We start from the raw sequence: 18,410 nt of genomic DNA on the forward strand, positions 1-18,410 counted from the left end.
GAAGGCAGGCTGCGTGTGGGTGAAGAGAGCCTCGCCACCACACCAGCACCTCTGCTGGCAGAGGGAGTTTGAATTTTTAACCATAGAGGTCTTGCCTGTCATCACCCAGTTTGCGATTCATCAACAGGATGCTTAAGATAATGGAGAGGCGAGATGGAGATATTTAGTAATCACGATTGTTTATGCCCCCAGGAGGGCAGAAAACAGGAAAGGCGTGATCAGCAGAACCTAGTACAGTCTGCTGTCACCTTGAATGAAGAAAGCAGGACATGCTAATAAAGTACCTGTGGTGTGCTTTTCTGTTCCAACAGTCAGCAAGCCAGTGACCACCTTCCTGTGTCTGATGATGCCAGAAAAGGAGAAAAGGGCCTAGCTGAGCTGATCTTGCGCTGGGCTCCTGCATTTCAGACCAGATTTGACCTTTTGGGTTAGGACCGATCCACCCAGCCTCAGCCCTTACTGTGGCAATGGTCAAGAGTAAGTGGCAGGAAAAGGGCAGAGTTCAGGGCAGCACAATCACGATCATGTCACCTGTCTGGGAGCTTCCTCCCTTCTGAGCTCACCTGCACATATGCTTTTTCCCTCTCAGGTATATACACCTCACCTAACAGAATAGAAACAGAAAACTCAGGTATACACACCTCACCCAATAGAACAGAAGTAGAAAATCCCTTCCACCCAGAGTTTTCAAGTTCTTAGACAGCCCTGAATTTGCCTTTCTTTTGGAGATAAACTGTATTGAGTGTTTTTTCAGTATTGTCTTCACTAAAAAAAGGGAGGTGGGGGAAAGGAGCAAATGGACATTTGAAGTTAATGATTCAGTGCTGAAAGAGAAGGATTTTCCTTTCAAACATGGAAGGGGAACAGATATCTATAGAGTGTTGTTTCCCCCATATACACACCCCTACTGAAACCTCAACGTGCAAAGGGTATGTGCTTGCTCACCTCATGTCCAGAGCAGGGTTAAGCATACCCTGGAGGTGCTTTGACCTAGATAATCAGTTGTTGGAAGCCTGGCAAAAGGACTCAGGTTGTAGGATGTCCTGGATGAGGCAGACTCAAAGTCATTTTGTGCTCTCTTAAAACTATGCATTTTCAGGGAGGACTAATATACTTCTGAATAGCAGGTGGGACCCTTTAACTAAGAGGAGGGCAGTAAAGGGGCAAAAGAAAGCTGCTGGATGGCAGCAGTGCTCTTGCCACAGCAAGCTTGCCAGCAGCCACAGAGCTACCATCACTTGCTTTACTCAAAGGACGAAGCTGAGTCCGCTGCTAACCACACAACCAATCTGGGAACAAAGTTGTTTTACCAAAAGGAACAATATTATGAACAATACCTTAAAAAGTCAAGTAGGATCAGAATCCTGAAGCAGAAGGTGTAAGGGCACTGGGGTCTGTGTTAACATCATCTCATGGGGCAAGGGTGTTCCTGCCCAGCTGATGGCTGTCCACAGCATCAGTTGCTTTTCCTCATCATCACAACAGTTGAAAGTTGCTTTAAACATTTTTCTTTTGCTTCTTCACTCTTGATCCCTTGCCATCCTCCTCCTTGCTGCCACTGTGAAATAAATCTTGGTTGATAGTAAAAATATATTGCCAACCTGGGAAGCAGACACTAGATGTTTGGTGCCCGTGTTAGATAATGTGATGTTTAGCAATGGATATGGGGGACACCCCATTCATAGGAGATACGGAAAAGATGCCAAGGCAGGTTAGATCTGAAGGTCTAGTTAGTCAAGCATTCTCCATCAGCCCAGAGCAGAGTCTAGGGGAAGACAGTGTAAGAAGCAGGACAACCTGAGAGTGATGGGCCCACTCAGTGCTGCCCTTCAGAAATCACTGCTACTGGTTAGTAAGAGCCTGATCGTTTTCACTGGTGCCCAATAATTTTTGCAAGTTTTCTCCTACAAGGGAAGCATCAGTCTAGTTGGGGAGGAGGAGTAACGCCTCTGGTTAACTCAAGGCCTGCAGCCAGTCTGATTGCACTTTCCAAACCAATTTCCATCCTTATAAAGGGTTTACTTCCTATAAGAAAAGTATTTGACGTGAAAAGTGGCTGGGGAGAGAGTATGAGCAGCATGAACTCCTCCGTCCAAGCCCTCTTCAAACCCCCTCCAGCTCCTGAGAGAGGCTTAGTCCTGGCCGTGGAAAAGTCACCCTTGTGACTGAAGGGTCAGTTTTCCTGTGGAGAACAGGCAGGGGAGATGCTGTCTGAGGTGCCCACCATCAGTAGCCCGCCACCTAGTCCAGCAGCTCAGTGCAGAGGTTGTCAGTGCCACCAGCAACTGCCCCACACACCTCCCTCTTCCTGAAAGCTGGAGGAGGGGAATATTTGCACCATGTTGGCTCTTCTCCTACTATGACTGGAGGAACTGGGAAAGGGAAGAGAAGCATGCTTGGAAAGAGAGAATAGAAGACTAAAAGAATCACCCTCTTTTTCTTTTCGGTGATTGCATTACATCCTGGTCTCTGGTGTAGCCTGGTTTGTACACGAGACTTTGCCAGGCCAGGCCAAATCGCACTGCGCATATAAAAAATGAGCACAGTTACAGGCTTTTCTAATACAGAAAACCTGCATGGGAAAGGATACGGTATAGATAATTTGATGTATACACCCTAGTCAATACCAATTTAATTCATTCAGTACACATTTCACATTTTTCATTCATCCAACTGGTGCCGTTTCTTGTGAATCAGTAACAGCTCCTTCTAAAAGCCAGTAATGAATATACTGTATATTTTTAAATCATTCAAGATTGCTTTATTCTGCCATCTTCTGGCAATATGAAAAATGACAGAGCCTCAGTAACAGCATCGTTGCTGTCCTGATCAAAGTGAAGGGTTGTCAGTAAAGGCAGTGTATAATCATATCATTTGGCATAATTAGAAAAAAAATACGGTCCTTCTTGCTTCTTTGAAAGCTTGCCTAATTCTTCCAGCTCTACCAGTTGATCTAGTAGCAATGTCTCGGTGGTTATCCCAGGACAAAATGTCTCTTTTGTAGACCTCGTGTCTGTGTCGTGTCTGTAACAGCGAAGGAGTTGCATGCATAACATGTGAGGCTTTATCACTTTATAACACGACTTCATTGAGTGTACCATAAATATTTTGAAAATAATATTTTTTTCCAGTTTCGCTCTCAATCTTCATAGCTCCTTGACAAAAGATATATTTGTTTCCTATGAAATCAGAGGAAGATCTTGTCCAATAGGGATGTAAAGCTTTTTCTTCTACTGCAACAACTATTTCTTTCTGATGTCTCAATGTAAACACCACAAATCATTCCAAAATACCTTGCATTATTTGCTTAATTCTAAAACATTTGCAATATTTTTTTAAAAACTTACATAAGATTTAAATAAGACTAAATTTTGACTCCTGGGTTTTTTACCTTTTCCTGCAATCACACAGAGGTTCTTTGAAAATGACTACTTGTGATTCTCACTCTCCTGTCATAATAGCTTTCCCACATAGTTTTGCTAAAAATATGAAAATTATACACGATAATTAAAAGAAAAGAAAAAAATCCAAAAGGAGAAAATGCCAATATTTTCCCTTAAAATAAACTCAAAATTCAGAGCCAGTGAGAAAAACTACTTGCAAAATTCCAGCCTGCAAACAGAACACAAATAAAAGCTGTTCAAAGCTGTGTTCATTTTCACTAGCACCAGCAAAAATGAGTGCTTGGGATGCCAGGCATTGGAGAGAAAGGATGTTAATGCTATTTATAGCTCATGGATGGCTCCCATTACCACTGCACCTGAGAAGCTCACAGTCTTTAATGTATTCCTTCTCACAGCAACTTTCTGAAGCAGAGGACAGCCTTCCCAGGGCTGTGCTGGAGGAACTGGGGTTTGCTTGAGGAAAACGGACAGTTACATTTGTAGCCTGTTCCCAAACTGTCTATTATAAACTGCCTCCAGCAGGCACAACCTCCAGCGAGGCTGCAGCCATCCCTGCAACCTGTGCTTGACTCTCCCCTCCGCGAGCCATAGGGCTGCAGCTTTGCTGGAGGCTCTTCCTCCCTCCACCATCCTACCAGCTTTGCCATCCATCTACTGTCCACACCAAGCCTCAGAAAGAAACATCATCAGAAAGACAGCAGCATAAAACCTGACAACATAAAGGTGAAAAAAAACCTTCAAAAACTTGCTGGCGCTTAACAACCCTGGCTCCTGCCCTGCCTGACCAACTGTGCATCTCAGGTGCCATCAACATGGTATGTGGGGAGGGAGCAGCACCGCACTGCCAGCTCCTTGCAGAGACAGTGCAGAGGCAGGGCCTGGCAGGGAAATTCCTTCCCACCAGCCAGCAAATGGCAGGACGAGCTCTCCCAGTGACCCTGAGACTGGACATGGCGCAGAGCAGAAAGGCGTCCCCCCCACACCCTTGTCCCGTCATCCAGCAGAGCCTGGAGAGGTGGCTGCACACGCCGCCTCACCCACACCCGACTGGGCAGCGCCCTGGTTGCTTGCGCTCTGCTCTACCTGGTACCCCCATACCAGGGAGGACCTGTAGGAATACTACCCCCAGTTTTATTTCTTCAAATTCAAAATAAGAAATTAGGAGCAAATATTCATCAGACACATAATCAAAAGTTTGCAAGAGAAAGTAAATCCCAGATCTAGGTCTAACTATTTCCTCTTAGCTGTTCTCATGCACCTCCTCAGTGGTCAATTCCTCTGATAAAAAATGTCACAGTAATTAAAAGACGACATAATAAAAAACAACAAAATCCAAACCAAACAAAAAACCCCACACAAACAAACCATGATTTTAAAGTCAGCAATTAAAAAATATGAAGTAAATTATCCTGCTCTGCCCCAACAAAGCTGAAGTGTGTCCTTTGAAAGCTCTGCCTGAAAACACTTCAGTGCCAAAATAGATCTCTCACTGTAGAGTTTTGAAGTCTCTTTTCTCTTGATTCCACTGCAAAGAGTTTGTACAGCTTTGTCAACCTTAGAAAAAGGTTCCTTTCTCATATGTACCTTTTCAAGCAAGGCAAGGCAAGGAGCGCACTTCACTGCCTACGTTAAAAGTGCAGGGCGAGACAGACAGCTCAAAGATACCACTGCCAAACGACTGAGGAATATCAAAATGCCTTTACTCATGCCTTCAAATACTCTGAAATCTTGCAAGCTTGACAGCATTGTCAATTTTGTATTGACAGCAGCAGTCAGAGAAAAATAATTTGAGGAGTAAATCAAAGAGAAGGAAAAAAAGCCCCTTTAATCCACCGTTGCACAAATCCATACTGCCTGCAGAAGGGCAAGGGCTTTAGAGCCCCTTTTAATAGCAATATATTAATATCCTTGTTTGCCTTTCCTGTAGCTTGCATGGCATTTCCCATCTACACCCCACCCCCACCCCCGACTCTGGATTCTTCAACATCATTTGGGTCAGAGCTGCCCATAACTTACACCTATCGACAGCCTGTGACAACGATGCAATCTTGGCGCAGCTCTGGCTGTGACAGCACTCACTGAACTGTTAGCAATATCAAGGTCACTTTGTTTTTCTTGCTCTCACTGGAGCTCCTCTGCCCTGGGGCTGCCCAGGGAAGCTTTCTGCCTAAGCTCCTCACAAGCCACAGCCTCGCTGCTCCATTACTGGCGTTATGTAAGATTAGAGTGAAGTTTCCACTATTAGAAGCAGTCAGCTGCATGGTGAGATTGTGCTCTCCTGATTATAGCATCTAGCACAGCTATGGCTGCTGGCAGCAGAACTTAAAACTACCACTATTATAATTCAGGGAGAAGGATGAGCGTAGTCGAGATGTATCAAGGAAAGCAGTAGTTTGGTGGGTTTTTAATTCCTAGCTGTGGTATCCTGGACAGGAGCGCCCCAGAAGAGAATTAAAGGGGAAAGCATCACCCTAGGCTTGACAGATATCCACAGCCGAGTCGGAAATTATGGCAGGAGCCTGTGGAGGGCAGCACTGCCTTGCTGGGGATGGTGCGTTGAATAGCCCAGCGATGCCATCTGCTAAGGTAATACTTCTTTTATCTCCTTTGAATCTGAAAGCTGCAAATGTAAAAGCTGTCGTCCTGCCACAGCCATGGCTTGTCACTGCAGCAGGGCGTCACATTTTTCCACCTGCCTCCCCCATTTTTCAAGCATCCTTTCCCACAGCACTAGCCCTGTGCATGGACAGGTGCCTCTTCCTTGGCTGCATCGCTCTTAAGTGGGAGGGTTGAGGGTGACAAAATGGGGCTTGGGGGCTGGAGGCAGCATGGAGGTTCTCCCCCTTTGAAAATATATAGTTTTGGAATAATATGTGCAGATCCATTACATTGCAAAAGAAAGGAAATATGCTCTTCAGGAGCACTTCAATGAGCTAGCAATAACACCCTCTCCCCAAAACCCAGCAGGTCACAGGTGAAGCTCCCCCCATGAGCCCTAATCCTGCTGACAGGGCTGTAAATCGAGTTTAGCAAGCTCTGCCCCTCCTCAGGGCTTGCCTGCCGGATTGTCCAGGGGCAATGGTGGCTGTGTGACCTTGCATGGGGCTGCTGGAAGGAGCTGAGAGTGAGCAGTGGGACACCTCGCTGGGGCTCCCCACCTCACTCAGGAGGCCCACCTGAGCTGAGACACTCGGGCTTCATCTCTGCCTGTGCCATCCCACAGCTCTGCCCCTGCCTGGCCACGCACCCCCTTGATTTCCCATTTCACCTGGGACCTGCCTCCCCACCACAGGATCTCCTGGCTGCCCAAACCGCTGGCTGAGGCTGGTTACCCTCACCTGCCCTGCCCTCTGACTGCTCCCACCCCAGGAACACCCTCACGCGTCCTGGCCATCCCAGGTGCAGGCAGCTCCGGCGGGGCAGCAGCAGGCTGTCTCTGCCCTGTGCCAGCCCCTCTGGCCCCACGGGCAGCCCTGTGCAGGGACAGGAAGGCTCTTGTAGGAAGAAGCCTTTTACTCTCCAGCCCAGCTCAGGCTCCTCACATGCAGAAGTTGCTACCTTCCAGCTCAGTTTGGAGGAGTCAGAGGGCCACATCATAAATGTACAAGGCTGGACGAGATGGAGGTGTCAGCAGGGAGAACAGGCAGTGAAGAGGTGTGAAGACTCAGATTTTCTCCCACCCAGTAAAACACGGCCGCCGGCACAGGGCGAGGGGCATGTGCGAGCGGAGCTGCCGGGGTAGCCATGGAGGAGGCTTGCAGGGCTGCTCCTGCTCCTTCCCGGCGCTGCGGTTAAACAGAGGGTTGTGTTTTCCAGAGCCCTCGGTCTGGCATCTTTCCCGGGTAGTAAATTCTCTTAAAAACTGAACCAAACAGAGCTTTAATTGTACATTCTGCTTTTCTCTTCACTCCAGAATAATGGCAATTGCATTAATACAGTGCTGCATTGAACACGTACCTGCACTGAGGCCGAGGGACCGATTCTGCTTTCCATTATTATGGGGCACTGCCTCTGCTGAGGCAGATCAGGATTTAAACAGCGAGCAGGAGCAATGAACTTCTACTGTTCCCTGCTGTTTGAGTGTGGGCAAAATAAAAGGCCCTAATATATGATGCAGTCAGCCAAGAAAGCAATATTGCTCTACCATGTGCATGGTCTACACCGAGACGAGTCCAGGATCTCATTTCTAAATTCCCATAGGAGCCTCATTTAAACCATCAGCCATAACCTGCTTCTCATTTTCAATACCACTTGGTATTAGAGCTGCAGTGAACTGCTGGTGAGAGATTCTAATTCCTGCAAACAAGCCCCTGTAGGCTTGCAAGGAAAACAGAGAGTTCCCCTCTTGGTTGCCTGCTAGGTTCCCATCTGGCTGTTTTAACTTTGCTATTGCTTTTAAATGTGCCTGTTTCTGCACACGAGGCTTTCAGCTCTACCTCAAGAGACTCCTGGGTTCTCTTAGCATCAGATTCTGGCCAAAATGTAGAGACACAGATTGGGTCTTCTTAACAAAAAGGAAGATCAGATTTCACATTACAGTATCTGAAAGATTAATTCCACTTACATGATCATTTCCCTGTGAACCACACTTCTTTCCATCTGGATTTTTCCATCAGGAGGACAAAGAGCCATAGTGTTAAGCACTACCTGAGAGAAAAGAGCAAGGAGTGTGAAAGATGAGTGCAGAAATACTTGCTGAGAGAAAAGAGAAGAAAAAAAAAAAAAAAGAGTAGACAGCAACCTTAAATGCATCAAGAGGCTTTTTTAAATTTTATTTTTCATGTGAATTATATTCTGATCTCATACTTTAGTAATTTGGACCATTTCATTTGTTGGATTTTGATTCAAGGAATTCAAGTTTTTTGGCTCCAGGCTCTTTCTGTATCATGTTATTGTTATCTAGTGTTTGTTATTGTAGTAACCACAGGCCCAGCCAAAATCAGTGCCCTGCTGTGTCTGAGGCTACCAATTATATCATATAAGACCTTGTTATTGAAAGACACCTGTCCTGATCCGAGCTACAATCATAAGCACAAGCAGAGCTGTGCCAGCTAGGAAGGTGCTAGTGAAAGGGATAGAGGAAAGATGACTTGGGGCACAAATAATGCCCTGCCACAGACTTCTCCTGGGGCTTCAGTCATTTAATCCCTCTACAGCTTAGTTTGGTCTTTACAAGACAAGGTAACCACTATAACAAAAGGGCAATGGGCTTTCGCCCTTACAGAAATGAAAATTAGGGCTAGGCAAGCAAGTGGCTGCTCAGTTAGTGTTCATTTTTAGGTAAACAGAACATGTTTTTCTTAATCAGGAACAAGCCACTTCGTCTTGTTTTAATATTTTTAAAAGTATTATGCAATGCTAAAGTAAAATTGCAAAACAAAAGTAACTTTGAATAGAAAAATGGAATTGGTCATTTTTTTTGAGATAATAAAATGAACTATTCCAAACCTACAGTATTGGAACGTTTGCTTGTTTCTTCAGAACTTTGCTGATTTTTCTTTCACTGGAATCTGCAAATGCAACACAAATCTGTTAAATGCTTTAGCCAATTCAAGTCAGTGGGGGTTGTGTGTTTTTTTCTCTTCTCTTTGCCAGAAAAATCTTCAGTAGAAAACGATAATTGTTTCCAGTGTAGAGGAAAAAAATAAAAAAAGCGCCTTGCAGCCTGCACTACTCAAGTGGCCAGATAATACGAGGGAGATCTCAACGAGGTTGTTGCAGATGAGATCCTGGATGACCAGGTCCCTGAGGAGCTGCACCCAGCTGCAGGCAGACAGGGCGTGGGGTCCCCTGCAGCCCCCCAGGTGCTCCCTGCAGCTCGGCACTGCTGGCCTCACAGCTACCTGCAGCTCTTCTGCCCCCTGGGGAAATCGAAGCCTCCTCCGTGGAATCTAGAGAGGTGACTGGGGCTGCAGAGCTCAAAGGTGGAGCCAAGCAGGTCCCAGCCATTTGGGATGTACCCCAGTGGTCTGGCTGTTTGGGAACTGATGCATAATGACAAACCAATTTTAAAGCTTGTGCTACCCTGTATTGTGCCAGGGAAGGAAGGAGGTTAATACATCTGGACAGCCCTTAAAAGCTCTATCCCATCTCGAATGTCTTCTGTAGGTAGAAGGGTTCAGGTTTTTTGTTGCTGCTGTTTAGTTTTTAACAAAAAAAAAAAAAAAAAAAAGAGGAAGAAAGATAGAAAGAATGAATCTAATTAGAATGTCTTTAGGTACTTCCAGGCTACAGTTTAAAAGTAAAGCAATCCTACCCAACTTTCATGGTCTAGATCTCTGCAGAAAACACTAATGACTTTGCAAGACAGAATTTTTTCTCCCCCAATTACGGGGGCTCCTGCCCTCCTGTAGTCACAGGCTGTTTCCAGCTCTACCAGCTTCTGGGAGCCACCCAGAGGGACAAGCTTAGATAAATGTAATCAGTGGCAGCACTTTCACTAGCTTTGCAGTATCTTAAAGTAGAAGGAGAGGGGAATTCTCAGCAAAGTCCCTGGCCTTCAATTAAGAAATTCATATTACTTTCTTCATTAGTCCAATCATCTGCTATAGCTATTTCCAACCTCACCCCGAAGGCCCCGCAGAGCAATTCAATTCCAAGGCCAGCACAGCACGGAGCGGGTGCTTGGGAGGAGCTGTGCTTCGCGTTGACACGAGGAGCTCGCTTGTCTGGCATTAGTCATGCGAAGCAAATGATGCTGACGCACTTTTTGGGAAGAGGACTGGTGCATGAAAGGGAGCTCTGTTGCAAAGTACCTCCCTGGCTGCAAAGCCTGGAGTCGCCTGCTAAGTTTCACCAGCACCAAAACGACTCAGTTCTTTGAGGCCAAGAGAACCTCCTCAAAGTCGGGTCTTGAACGAGAGGCCTCGCAATGTAATTCTCTCTGCGAATAACCTCTTTCCCTCTACTAATCAACTCCATTACTCTAACTAGCTGACAGGCTACAACAGGCCTTTAAAGCAGTGGGGGCTAAGACAACTGAAAGTTTAGTATCCATCTGCTTACCTTCACAACTTCAGCTTTTAAACATCTGCAGAGACTGAGCATCAGCCACACTCCTTGAAAATGAGCCTGTGGTCTTATGAATCTCCTGATGTAGAAGCTGGATTATCTTTTTCTTTATTTCCTTTTACTGCTTTAGCTTAACATTCTGTATCAGTGAAAGTACAAACAGGTCATCATGACAATGCTGGTAGTAGCTCTTGAGCACGGTGCATGACTTCTGCAAGGTAGTAAAACTTGTAGGGCAATGCACAATATCTTTTTCTGTGCTGTTCTTCATGCTAATCTGTGCTGGGACTGCACAACATACTCCTTTACCAAAGCTCTTGGTGTTATGTGCCCTGAAAAATTTGTAGGCTTTTATCCCTATACTCCTCTCTACTTCCCTGCAGTTCTTTTCCTTCTTCATTAAAAGTAAAACCAGTCAGCTTTTTTTCCATTTCTTCCATCATTTTTATTATGCTTTTCATATCTTCCTTATTAAGTAGTTACCCCAGGGAGATTTTCTTTTTATTGGAATGTACAAAAAACTGTAACTGCTCTCAACATTCATGGGGAGGAGGGGGGAGAATGAAATAGGGGAAGAAAATGTAGGCTGAGGTCACAAATATATTTGGTTTGTTCAAAAAAATGCCTTGCATCATCCCTACTTCTTTATCTATAAGCAACAAGATATTCTCTCTTCCTTTCTGCTTATTCCCCAAATCAGCCTACACTGTTAAAAATAACATACCTGGATGTTTGGACAAAGCTGTTGTTTAGGAGTGACATCCATCTTGCTGCTGCTGCTGTGGGGCAGGGGGCAGACTAGATGACTTCCAAAGGTCCCATCTGCACTTGTTTTCTAGAATTGCTAAGAAAATAAACCAAAATTCTAGATTTAGGTATTCAGGCATTACAGAAAAAGCTGATGTCACTTAAACTTTTGCAGAATAAACACAGGACATAGACTTTGGGAAGAGTTCTACTGTGGTTCCCATGTTGATTATAGGTTTAATACCAGCAAGCAACTAAACAAAGAACATCAGTATTCTCTAGGGTCAAGAACAGCAATTCAGGATAATGAGATCCTGTCAGGAGAAACGCTCCTGAAGTCTCAGAGGAGGGGTATCTTTGGCTTGGATATCTTTGAACTTTTGCTCTCAACCAAGCACTGCTTCAGGCTGGACTGGCTGGCCTGAGCTTCCTCGGTCTAAACCAGCAAAAAACATTGCAAAAGGGATGCCTGTATTCCACTGCATGATCTGTAGGGGAGAAAAACAGTCCTAAATGGGATTCTCAATAGGCCAACAATGCCGGACCTTTCAGCTCTGAATTTCCCAAAATTCAGATGTTCTTTTTTCTCATGTGCCAGGTAAGTGCCCTACCTCCCAGGCAAGAGGAACAGCCTCTCTCTGGAGGCAAACAGCTATCACATTATTTATCCAAAGTGGGACAGCTCCCAGAGGAGAGACTGAGACAGACAGATGCAAGTATACCAGCATAGCTGAGTGTTCAGGGGTATCCACCTGAGACAGAGAAAAAAATGGTTCAATTTCTCTCAATTTCTATTTATATACATACATAGCTATATGTATGCTTGTGAAAATCCTCTTATGTATACATATGTGCATACATGTGTTTAAATACATCCCTATAAACACAAAGAAATTGTACACACATACATTTTATATATGTATACACATACACTATATGAATATGTCTTACATGCACATCCTAAGATTTCCACTTTGGCCCTATATGTGGCACTAGTGCAAGAATGGCGAGGAGGGGAATTGCAAATATGCTCAAGCAACTGCAGCTGGGGTGCAGTTACATAAATCACATAAAACACATAAATCGAAAGTAGAACCTCTGTGTTTAGATAACAGGCCAGTGAAAAAAAGTTGTAAAGGCACCTTGTCATATATCCTTGAGATTCCTGCAGGCAAACATCAAAGCAGTATGGTAAACTGCGCCTGCACGAGTCCCTATATACATGCCAAAACGAGCAGGCTTGTTGGTCTTCACCAAGGGCTGAATTCTGCAGCGCCTGTATCTCCGCTTTTGCGACCTCTGCCTGGGAGCTTAAGTGCTGTTTCAGAGATTCCCCGGTTAGAGAGATAACAAAAATAAATTTGTTATTTGCATTGCATCTGTGGCCCCTGGTTGTTCCTGCGACCTGCCTGCGTTGGCTCACACACCTAGAAGCTTTGTAAGTAAAAGTCAGACCAATGATTCATTCTTTCAAAAACTTCCAGTTTTAACTAAACAGAATCGAGTGTACACAAACACTTTGGTAGCTCTCCAGCATCAAGTATGGGAACTTTCCTGTACACACTCACCAGCATTATAGTAACAGAAATAATACCTGCACCTATGAAGTTCAGCCAGTGCTGCATTCGGGTGGCACAGGATGTTCTTTTTTCAAGTGTTACTTGACACACACAAAAAAATCATGTTGTCTTATGCTGCTGCTTTCTCAAGGGATTCATTACATGCCTGCAGAGTCCTACCACAGGGTCAGTCCTGCTCTCTGGATGCTTTTAGCAACACCTGCAGGTCCTGCTGCACACACCAGTTATGATAATGTAATGCTATTTGGAGGGTAATGAACAGGACAACTTACTAGGGAATATTATTTCTGTATGAAAATTTCCTCTTAATTCATTTCAGGAAAGCTGTCTCTGATATATCCTGAGTGTATGCAAGAGAAGGAGCAAGATGCCTCACTCCAGAGACTCTTCATCTCCAACGAGCAGCACAGGGAGCAGAGCTTCCTATGAAACACCAGCACTATCAGACCTCCAGAGGCTCTTGTGGTTCAGAGGAGGGTCTGATAATCATGTGGACGAAGTCTGGCCAAATATTTACCTGGGAGATGCGTAAGAACATATGGTCTTTTAATTAAGCTGTTCTCAGTCCCTGGGAGGAGGAGGAAGGGGTGTGGTGCATTGGGAACCAGCTTTTGGATCTGCAGGAATGTTTTTCTGATACGGGCTTCCAAAACTGATAACATAAAGAGTCAAGAAAAACATTACTTACAAAAGGGTGATTTACTCATAGTGTGTCCGAGTTGGGTCTTCTATGTTCTGTGAACCACAGCGGATTTGGCAGAGTAAGAATTATTTGTATTCTAGACAAAAGTCCTTAAAGAACCCATCCCAAATTGGTGTCAACTCTGAGATGTCTTATCCACCCTGGAAACTGCTCCAAGGCATGAGGCAAGAGCACGGTTGCCCTCACATTCAAATAGGAGTAGCATGATCAAGAGCCAGATGGAGGAGGACCCAAATGAATTATACAATAGGGATTTTACCAGTTCAAATCCAAACTTAGTTTCAAAGATGGTAAAACTGAAAATATCGAACAGGCATTTTCAAGCAAGTACCTTATTCTTGCGACAACTTCTATTTATTGCCATTTTCTGGTATTTGGATTACTGCAGATTACATAGATCATCAGCTCACTTTTCCCAGCTGTTTCTCCTCATGAATGCATCAGTTAAGGATCACAGTTTTGCGGAATAACTTCAGTCCCAGTTTAGGGTGGGGAGTGGGTAGAACCTGGCTGGTGAGCATGATGCATCCACTTCAAGTCCAAACTAGGGATGAGGTGCTGCTGCATCTGTGTGGGTTCTTGCCCTTGTGACCCACACACACTATGAATGAGAGATTAGCTCTAGAACTTGATAAACAACTATTTAAAGGAAAATCTTGACTATATTATACAGTAAGCCATGTTCCCATGGATTAACTGCTGAGAGGCATTTGCTTAAATAAGAGTATCCCACCGGCAAGTCTGTGCTCTTGCTGCTCTTCACAACACCATATCACATTTTTCATGTGGGCTTCTTGAAATTTGCTACTCTGTAAGCAAGCTGCAGTTCCTGCATCCTTCCCTAGTGGGAGGAGGCACTAACTTTAAACCATACTATTTTAGGAGAATGTTAGGAGTGTTGCCAATGAGCCCTTCATGTCTTTCAACAGGTGGGCTGCTAGGAGCAAAACTACTCTTCAAAGCCTCAACATTACTCATATCCTTAATGCAGCAGATGGGCCTTATAGCATCAATACAGGAGCCAAATATTACAAAGATCTGCAAATAGAGTACTACGGAGTAGAAGCATTTGATGATCCTTCCTTTGATATAAGTATCTTTTTCTACGATGCTGCCAATTTCATAGGCAAAGCCTTAAACACTTCAGGAGGTAAGGGGGAGGCAAAGAGAATATTTGGGAAGAAGTTTCAACATGAGCCAAATGGCTTCTCCTTGCAGTAACAGGCAGCCAGCAAGGCTCAGATTCAGCATAGGGTTCAAGGAGGCACATGCAGAACCGCCATGCAGAGGATGGGAGGAGGGTGCCTATGCCACACACTGCAGGGAAGGTGGCCATGGCCAGATGCCCAGGGGCTGGGGAGGGCTGGTCGCCACAAACCCTGTGTGCTGGAGGAAAGGGCCTGCTCTAGGAGCAGGGAGAGGCGAAAGCAGAGGTTATGACACTGGGGGGCTCCCCCATGGGTCTGTCCTGTGGGAACCCGCAGGATCCATGTGCCTGCACACGCACTGCACACCCCGGCACGGGCTCAGCCCCGCGACCCTGCGCCGGGCCGCAGAGCCCTCTGCCCGCTCCCGGTGCGCTCAGCTGGGAGCAGCCGCACTTCAGCGCAGGCTTAAAGTCTTCACATGCTTAAGTGCTTCACAGAATTGGAGCTTTATTCAGACTGTCTATTAAGCTAGAGAAGCAGCAGAAGTTAATGAACTAAGTCAAAAACTACAAGCCTGACCCACAGCCTGCTGAATTTTGTCAGCAGACTTTGGATTATGGCCTAGTTATCATAATTTCCATTTGTTCCAGAGTTTGCTCCGACTCTGACTGGCTGCGAGATCTGCTGCTTTCACTGGAGTGCTTTACTAAATCCCCAGTTAAAGCTCACACTGGGCTGCTGAGATACAGTAAATTATGAGTCCACTTTTACAGGCAGACTTTTCTACAGAGTTTATGGGACTTGTCAGTGATCACAGTCAGGGCTGGGCCAAAATTTTCTGCCAAAACAGTTGTTTTTTTTTTTTTCCACAGAAAACTATACTATCAAGTTTAGACAGAGCAAGCTTCTCCTTCCATAGGAAATTTCAACGATTTTAATCTGAGGCCTAAGTTAGATGCATGTGGTCAGTATGAAATATGACCTTACTGGAGAAGAATGGCACAATCTTATGCTGTCATAACATGAGTATTCACTAATCATCACCATTGTTTTCCCAACTAATTTCTAGTAGTTTTTGTCTTCTCTGTGTCCCTCTTGCTTTAGAAATGGTAAAGTCCACTCACCTTGCTGTGCCTTTTCTTTTACAGGTAAGGTGTTTGTTCATTGTGCCATGGGGATAAGCCGCTCTGCATCTTTAGTGCTTGCTTTTTTAATGATCCATGAAAACATGACGCTTGTGGATGCTCTGAAAACAGTGAGTGCTCACAGAGACATCTGCCCAAATTCAGGGTTCCTCAGCCAGCTCCGGGACTTGGACATTAAATTAAATGAAGAGAGGAAAGGAACCAGAGAATCTGCTACTAAAGAGCTGTAAGAAAATATCGCTGAAAGAGAGAGAACTAAACGTTATTTGAGTTTCCTGTATCTCTTTTAAATGAATTGCAGTTGTAAACTAAAGACACAAGTTTATGATACACCAGAATCCATGTTACGACTAAAAGGACATTTTACTTGATCTTTCCATTTTGCAAAATCCTCCCAGATTATATTTACAATTGGTTGTATATTGTATCTCTCACTCTCCACCTTAAAACATTGCTCTCTGCTGGTTTAAAAAAAAAAAAAAAAAAAAAAAGAAGATATCAGGTTCCACTTCAGAAATAGCTGTGTTTCAGCAACTAGTGAAGCCCATATCACTTTATGAAGTGTTAGGCTATTTGAGGTGAAAGATGCCATATTATTTATGCTACAATAATGCTTAGAAGTTTTCTTATGAATCAGCCCCACACCCCTTTGCTCCCTGCATCTGAAATGGTTTGTATTTTGAGACTTGAATCTGGCACTGGTTAGTTCTTGCTTTTACAATTGGTGGAGCCGCTGAGTTGGGGGTAAGAGGCCATTTAAAGACGGAGCAGCTGGGAAACAACACAAGCCACTCTTTAAGAAATTATTCCAGGTCTGCTTATAGTATTTTCCCTTTAACTATTCATCAAATATATTCTTCTTCAGTCCATAAAAAGTACCTCTGTTTGAGAAGGCATTCAAATAATGTTCGTCCTCCCTGGTAAAATCCATCCAGGACATGCTGTGGAAAATGCTTCTGAAGAGGAAGATGGGCTCCCAGTTGAGGCTCCAAACATCTGCATGGGCAGTGGGAGCGGGTGCAGGAAAGCATTTGATGACAAAGCTAAAGGGGTCCCAAATTTGCCTGACAGTCCAACGTTATAAAACTTGGGATTTTCTTTCTCAAAAATAAAGGTCATTAACATTGCAACATCATGTTCTGTGGCATTTGCTTTTGTGAGGGGACTCAAGTGAAAACTGAAGGGACACAGGAATGGCAAGGGAGGTGCTGACAGGCATCAGGCTTTCATCTTTGTGTCCCTGGGCCACCATAAGAGCATTCAATAGCTACTGTCATCTGATGGATCAGTGCTGCCTGGAAACTTTGTGAAGCACATCTGGCTCTCAGTTCCCAGCGGACAAACATTCACAGCACAAAGCCAGCTTGGGGATGGCAGTTGTTTGCATTCCTAGTACCAAACTCAGGAATGCAGAGGCATGAATACTCCCCACCATGTGAGCTGGCTGCTCAAGAACACCACAGCAACAAGGGGAAACATTCCTTGCCATTCCCACTGCTGTCTACAAGGCAGATTTCTGCCTTCAGGACAGACAACTCAGCACCTTTTGTAATACTCTTTGGCAATATCTACATCTTCTATGTGGACCAGGCTACAGAAGCAAGAACACAAAGCAGAGCATTTGGCACTGAGGACTAGACCCTCACACCGGGGCATCTCAGGGGGTTTTGATTGGGACTAACCCTGTGGACTGGACATCCCCAAGCAGCAGGCGAGCAGTGCTGGAGTGTTTCTTTGCTTTAGTTCCCTGTCTAAGGAAACCTGCTGATGAGCACCAGGGCTGCTCTGCAATGTCAACAAAAACACAGCAAGTAGGAACGGTCAGTGTAAATGTATGCTTCAGACCCAAATAAAAATTTAATATGCATGTCTCAGTTACCAATTAACTCAAATAAATTGATTTCAACTTACAGAACGAGTGGGAAACAAACAACAGTGGATCTGGCTACAGAGATTCCCCCATCTCCAAGCAAAAACCCCACATTCCCCTGTATTTCCCACCTACAGGAAAACTCTGCTGGCCCTTGGCAGCAGTGGGACTGAGGCCAGTCAGCCACTTCCATCTGCAGAGCAAAGGGCACAGCTGAAGATGTTCACAGTGGGGGTACAAGATACCTGTAAACTATATGCATTTCATGTGATAAAATCTTACTGTGTTTTTGGTGCGACTGGAAAACCTGTGTCTTACTCTGATGGTACATTACTGTAAACACTGCAGAATAGCACACAGAACGCACTTTCTCACCCTGCGATGCAACGCACTCGGTTTTCCCCGCAAAACACCCGGCGCACCCCCGCGCCAGCCGCGGCACCGGGTGGCGCCGCCAGGTGGCGCCGTCGGCCCGGCCGGCAGCACGCGCGGCGGGGCGTGGGGGGGCGGCGACCCCCGGGTTGGCCCTTTTGTTCCGAGTTGGGGTCAAACCCCGAGGGAAACGCAGCAGCCGGTGCGGGGGCCGTGCTTGGGAGCGCCCCCGCCCTGGAACTCCGTGTGCCGCCGGGAGGCTCGGGCACGGCACACTCACACCCGCCCCGCCGAGACAGACCCCGGCGGCCCCACGGGCACGCGTGACCGGCGTGAATGCCGCAGCCCCAGCCACGCACACGGGCAGGGTAAAACTCCACACCCCCCACATGCGTGCCAGGGGTAACCCCAACCCCACAATGAGTCACGC

General features: G+C 45.5%; 2 protein-coding genes across 9 annotated transcripts in view; one reads left to right on the forward strand and one right to left on the reverse strand.

Moving 5' to 3' along the window:
* The window catches only part of DUSP13A (dual specificity phosphatase 13A), a 29,069-nt gene extending 12,196 nt beyond the window's left edge, over positions 1-16,873 (forward strand). For 5 of the 6 annotated variants that reach the window (XM_082053477.1, XM_082053480.1, XM_082053479.1 and 2 more), the window contains 3 exons: positions 13,062-13,270; positions 14,375-14,595; positions 15,742-16,873. In XM_082053477.1, the coding sequence (XP_081909603.1) occupies positions 13,110-13,270; positions 14,375-14,595; positions 15,742-15,968 (609 nt within the window). In that variant the 5' untranslated portion in view covers positions 13,062-13,109 and the 3' untranslated portion in view covers positions 15,969-16,873. Of the gene's footprint in view, positions 1-5,954; positions 5,991-13,061; positions 13,271-14,374; positions 14,596-15,741 lie in introns of those variants that run through there. The other variant, XM_082053481.1, reaches the window with a different exon arrangement.
* Positions 1-18,410, reverse strand: part of SAMD8 (sterile alpha motif domain containing 8) — a 63,582-nt gene that overhangs the window by 33,730 nt on the left and 11,442 nt on the right. The window contains exons 1-6 of one of the 3 annotated variants that reach the window (XM_082053464.1): positions 17,421-17,476; positions 15,718-15,978; positions 11,140-11,259; positions 10,410-10,554; positions 8,853-8,914; positions 7,969-8,047 (exon numbers count right to left, since the gene is read on the reverse strand). The gene's annotated coding sequence lies outside the window, so the exon portion shown is untranslated. Of the gene's footprint in view, positions 1-5,874; positions 5,932-7,968; positions 8,048-8,852; positions 8,915-10,409; positions 10,555-11,139; positions 11,260-15,717; positions 15,979-17,420; positions 17,477-18,410 lie in introns of those variants that run through there. The other 2 variants (XM_082053465.1, XM_082053467.1) reach the window with 2 other exon arrangements.

The sequence above is a fragment of the Streptopelia decaocto genome (genome assembly GCF_964273445.1).
Source record: "Streptopelia decaocto genome assembly, chromosome: 5".
NCBI lineage: Eukaryota > Metazoa > Chordata > Aves > Columbiformes > Columbidae > Streptopelia > Streptopelia decaocto.